This window comes from Nematolebias whitei, chromosome 13 (genome assembly GCF_014905685.2).
Source record: "Nematolebias whitei isolate Nwh7 chromosome 13, NemWhi1, whole genome shotgun sequence".
Lineage (NCBI taxonomy): Eukaryota > Metazoa > Chordata > Actinopteri > Cyprinodontiformes > Rivulidae > Nematolebias > Nematolebias whitei.
In genome coordinates this window covers 19,382,587-19,388,586 of record NC_056510.1, presented here as the reverse complement: position 1 = coordinate 19,388,586, position 6,000 = coordinate 19,382,587, and the positions used below count along the sequence as shown (strand labels likewise).

The 6,000-nt window shown below is 35.8% G+C and overlaps 1 protein-coding gene across 1 annotated transcript in view; it reads left to right on the top strand.

Annotated features, from left to right (window-relative positions):
- Positions 1-498: 498 nt before the first annotated feature.
- The window catches only part of LOC119419586 (bromodomain adjacent to zinc finger domain protein 2B), a 33,456-nt gene continuing 27,954 nt past the window's right edge, over positions 499-6,000 (top strand). The window contains exons 1-5 of the mRNA XM_037686938.1: positions 499-643; positions 3,977-4,135; positions 4,535-4,663; positions 4,846-5,033; positions 5,135-5,317. Coding sequence (XP_037542866.1) covers positions 499-643; positions 3,977-4,135; positions 4,535-4,663; positions 4,846-5,033; positions 5,135-5,317 — 804 coding nt within the window. The remainder of the gene's footprint in view (positions 644-3,976; positions 4,136-4,534; positions 4,664-4,845; positions 5,034-5,134; positions 5,318-6,000) is intronic.

Genomic DNA, 6,000 nt, shown 5'->3' with positions numbered 1-6,000 from the left:
TAGGTATGGTTTGACCAGCACCTTGAAGCAGTCATGGAGATGTGTGTCTGCAGAATTCATGCCATGATATGTTAATTGATCGATTGCATGTAGAAGCCATAGTCAAAACATGAAACATGTGTTTGGATTTTGAATTCACATTTTTTTATTCTTATTACTACACTTTCATTATTAAAACTTATGGAAATGTTGGCAACGTTTTGAGGTTTTTATTTTTTTGTAAATAGTGCTAAAGTATTTTCAGCAATTTGCTGAAAAGACAGAATACCACATATCCATACTGATGACTGCTTACTTAGGATATTACTAAATTATCTCACAATGGCTTACTTAGAGACTGATTCAGGAGTAAAATATAATATTATGGGAGTTATTCATTAGTTTCATCAGTTGTTGAAACTGGATATTACGTATTCTGATATGCTCCATAGTGTGTGTCTAATGGAAGCCTTTAATGATTTGTTTTAAATTACATCTTTCTTTGCTTGCTTGACAGAGATGGAGCCTAGAAAACAAGTGGCCTCACCCTCCCCTGAAAAAGTCTCATCTTCCACCAGCTACTTCCCTGCTCCACCTCAGACACTCCTCATCAAGTACAGTCCAGCTTCTAGTCCTGAAGGCAGCTCCCCTCTCATCAGTCGTGGTATGCTGGGATTTGTTTTTAAACCATGTTGCAAACTGCATTGAATCAATTCAATTCAGTTTATTTCTATAGCGCCAAGTCACAACATAAGTTGTCTCAGAGGACTGTACAAGAACATTCGCATACTTAAAAAAGACAATTAGTACAAATTATCTAAGGAAGCCAGCAGATTGTGCTTAATTTTCACCGTTGTAATCTCCCATCCTGAGCAAGCACATTGGCAACAGTGGGAAGGAAAAACTCCCTTTTAACAGGAAGAAACCTCCAGCAGAACGAGGCTGAGGACGAGCGGCCGTCTGCTTCGACCGGCTGGGGGTTTGAGAGGAACAGGAAGGAGGAATTTACAAACACAGAACGTCAGGTCCAGGTGTACTTTCTATTTGAAGAAAGTCACAAAAACAGATGTTAAAAATAAAATAATTACAAATACAAACGGGTAGAGTAGAGCAAATAAAGACAGCAGCAGGGTAAAGAAATGTGGTTAATTTGTCTTCCAGCAGTCTACGCCTACGGCAGCATAACAAGCCAACCCTAACTATAGGATTTATCAAAAAGGAAAGTCTTAAGCCCAGTGTTAAAACTGGACAATGTGTCAGCCTCACAGACAGAAACTGGAAGTTGGTTCCACAAGAGAGGAGCCTGATAACTGAAAGATCTTCCTCCCGTTCTACTTTTGGAAACTCTAGGAACCACAAGTAAACCTGCAGTCTGAGAGCGAAGTGCTTTGTTAGGAAAGTTAGGTATATAAGATATGTAATATAAGATGGAGCTAGGTTGTTGAGAGCTTTGTAGGTTAGAAGTCAAATTTTGAATTCAATTCTGAATTTGACAGGGAGCCAATGGAGAGAAGCTAAAACTAGAGAGATATGATCTCTTCTATCATCTGTCATTAAAACTCTGGCAACAGCATTTTGGATTAACTGAAGACTTTTTAAATAAGTTTTTGGACACCCAGATAATAAACTATTGCAACAGTCCAGTCTAGACGTGACTAATGCATGAACCAGTTTTTCTGCATCGTTTTTAGACAAGATATTTTTCATTTTAGTGATATTACACAGGTGGAAGAACGTGGTTCTGATAACTTTTTTAATGTGGTGGTTAAAAGACATATCCTTATCAAAAATAACACCAAGTCTCCAAGTTAAATTAAATTCTTCCACATTAGTGGAGCGTCATTTTCTTTCTAGGTTTCTCTAGATGCCTGTTTTAAAGTACGTATCTCTGAATTGAACCAAGGAGCCAGCTTCCTCTGGTTGATCACTTTCTTTTCCAGTGGAGCAAATTTATCAAGTGAAGTTTGCACTGAAGTTGAAAATTTATCAACTATTAGTTACTGCTCTTTGTTGCATAACTCTGTAAGATAGAGGAAAACGTTGATGGAAGAGATTCTTTAAATTTAGTTACGTTTTCTGATAAACACCTGCTATAATGAAATTTACTGTGAGTGGCTGTGTAGTTAATGTAAACTCAAAGATTATTTAAAAAATGGTCAGACAGAACAGGATTTTGAGGAACTATTACTAAGTCCTTAATCTCTATGCCATAAGTCAGAACCAGATCAAGTCAGAACCAGATCAAGAGTGTGATGATGAGAATGAGTAGATGTGTGGACATTTTGGGTTAAACCAATAGACTGTTAAATTATTAAAGGCTATGTTTATGCCATCACTTTCAACATCTATGTGAATATTGAAATACTCCATTATTATTACTTTATCACAGAGGAATAAGTTTCAATAGTTATTATAATTAGTGTCAAATATTCTTGTTCAGACAACAAATAAAATGCAGTTCACATTTTAAATGCATAATATATGTCAATCTTTGAAAAAGTTGGAGGCTTGTAGAGAAGCTATCAAACTATTTTTTGTTAAAACACTCAGCTGAGATCTGATTATATGAAAAGGGGATTGAACTGGTCCACCTTTCTCTTCTCATAATAAGTTAGACATTTTTGATAGGAATGAAATAGAATTAATGAATGCCAACAATTTAAAACCTGAGCATGTTCTTGCGTATTTTCTTTTAGCTCTAGTTTATCTTGTGTAATTTGACATGCCTGTCAGCCTCACACTGGGTTTGCAGCCACCAGCATCTCTTGTTTCCTCTGAATAATAATTGCGGCCAAAGCCATTATGTACTGAGCAGCAGTGATGCATAAGCTGTCAGAGTACCCGTGACCGCAAAATAATGTGCTGATTTACATACCATGGTTTGTATTTTGGGATAAGATGCATCAGAATAGCTAGGTTTTTTTTTTTGTATCAAAGTTAAAAACACTCACACTCTCATAAATTATTAATTTGCACACCCTCACATAAAACATGCACATTTATATGCCAGATAAATTTTAAACAGCTCGTATTGAAACTGAAACCACTCAGGTATAGTACCCCTGCAATCACACGGTTATAATTCTCAAATAAACAGAGTTATTTCTAAGATTTCTTATCTGCATACCCACATGTCCAAGTGGCAAGGTTGGAGGCTGAAAACCAAAAATATATTTTGTTGACTCCAAAACTGAATCTGTTCTTGCACACACCTGTTAAAATGAGTGGTAAAAGGAACGTGCTTACATGTGAATGTATTGAACATGTGTTGAACAGAGTTTGAATACATGTTAAGCACTGCTTGGCTTTTGTTTAATTTAACTAGATATTATTTTATTATAGAACCTTCTAAATCAGATACAGTAGCCTGCAGTGTGAAGTATAAAATCTTTCTTAATTATTAAATAGCCCACGAGTGTATTGATATCTAAATATACTGAAACCTCTTTAGAAATTAAAAGGTAGAAGCAAACAAAAAACTTACAAGTGCACAACTTCAAGCGTTTTAGTTTGGCTGGAGACAGCATGACACTGAAACTACACTTGACAGGGTTGACATGTTGGTCCTCGGTGTGCTCGGATTGTGTCAGAATGGTTGCTTGACTGTACAACCTTTGAACCAGCGCGCTGCTAATTTATTCTCAACAGACTCGGCAAAGAGATAATTATCAGTTCCTACTCATCATTGTTTTCTTTCTGTTGAATAGATACAATGGTTTTTGTGTTGTGGTCTGTAAGTAGGCCTTGTTAGCCTGTTTGGTTCTCTTTATACAATGTTCTGACACAAAAAATTAGCTTTAAATACACATTTTGTCTCTACACATCACATTGAATGTCATATTCTATGTCTTTTTTTTAATCGGCTCATAAAATCCTTGTTTTTGTGATCACTTTTGAATTTTCCCATGATCCGATAATTATGGATGTTGCTCGTATAGGTCACTTTTGACCGAACCATTGATTTTAATGTTTGAAGCAATGCTTTTTTGTTCTCCAGGTGATCCATTGCAGATGTCAGTAGATGCACATCCAAATCTGTGCAATAGTCCTTCTTTTGGACTTAACACATCAAATGCAAGTCAGTTTGAGTTTGGAGGGCTTGGAAGTTTGGGTCTATCTACTTTGGCTGCTCATTCACAAGTCAACAAATTTCAAGGTAAGAAGGTTTAAGGTGCATACATGGGTTTAAATTAATATGATAAACCCTTTTTAATAGAGACAATATTTTAAAAAGTTACTAAATTACAATGAAAATCATGACTAAAGTAATGGGCCTGCACCAAAATATTTTTGAGGTATATTGTAAAATTAATAATCATGTTTGTTCATGAAAATATTGATCCTACAAAAACAATGAAAACTGTGGGTCTTGTTATAGAAAGTTACATAAAACATTTTTCTCTGGCTATTTCATCAAACCTTAAACTGTTATTTCTAATTCAAATCTTCAGTTTGAGCAAAGTTATCAGTGCTAATATTTGTATATTTTTGTATAGTTTGTTGACTGATGTTTGAAACTGTTTATGCTTATCTTTTGCATCTTGTGTCTTCTCAGAGTGGTGGCAGCCTGTTGGCACAAATACCAACCAATCAGCAGCCTTTTTCCCCCCTTTTCTGTGTCTCCATCCTGTATTTTTATCAACTTTCAAGAGCCTTTATTCTGTTGGTGTACAGTCACAAACAGGTAAAACGGTACAAATACCCATATGCTTTTTAAACCCTTTAAAAAAAGTATCCCATAATCACAAGGTGTGGCTTAAGAATAACCTATACAGCCATAAAAAGTTAAACTTGTTGGATATGTTTGTGTTTTATATTGTTTGGTTTTTATTAGTCTCCATCTAAAGATACTTTATTAAATACCAGTTTGTGTAGGTGTGAATGATAGGGGAGTTTCTCCTCCTACTTTGAACTCAGCTGCGAACCACAGTTCATTTCCAGCTGAAGAAAAGAAAGAAAAAACTAAACCCAATTCAAGTCGGAGACAAAAGACCATCCATGAGTCATTGCAATCACACCAGAAGGCCATCCCAAAAACAAAGAAAAGGTTAAAGGTCAGTTATTGATCAAGATTATTGTTTTTTTTTTTTTTTGTTTTGTTTTTTTTGTTGAATGATTATTCCATCTTATTTTTACCACTTATGTCATTGCAAAGCCCATAAAAAGTTCAACTGAGATTTCCAGCACGAGTGGCTGTTTGTCAGGGTCCTGGTCAGAAAGCTCCAGTGACGGTGAGGAAACCAGCAGCGATCCTGACAGAGTGGAAGATGACGGCAATGATCCAAACACCGTCTGCGCTGATCCTAAAAACAAGAGTCCAGTTAAAAGAAAAGTCAGCGTAAGCATCAATGTGTTTAGAGTATTTATAAAAGTTGTAAACATAAGCTTACATTTTACAAAATATATGCAGAAGCTTGACTATACAGTAGTCCCTCGCTACTTCGCAGTTTGACTTTCGCAGACTCGCTCTTTCGCGGTTTTTCAAAGTAAGATTAGGCATAACACACAATTGGCATGGATTGTTTATTTAAAATAAATTATTTAAAAGGATTTAGCACCTGCTAAATCATTAGGTGCAAGGAGACGCTCCCTCTGCAGCCTGTCATGATCTCTGCTCTCTGCCACCCACACATTTCTCCTCTGGCTGAAGCAGCTTCGTAAAGAGTTAACCCTTTGCTGTCCAGATGCACCGATTGACTTTTGTCTTCCAACTTAAAACTCAAAGTATGTCGCATCGTAAAATGGTCATAATTGCAAAACATGTGTTAAAAGTTATTTTTGAATTATTTTAGAACTTCTATGTTCAGTTGTTACAGTGTAATTGATCAAGAAGTACATTTCTGCTCCGTGCTGCATCTGCTGCGTGAAGGGTTAACCCCTTGCTGTCCTGCTGCACTTCTCTACAATTTAAATTTAAATACTGTAATATTTTAAATAAACAATCAATGCTTCATTGATTGTTTATTTAAAATATTACAGTATTTAACTTTAAATGGTTTATTTACACAGAAGAAAGGAGAT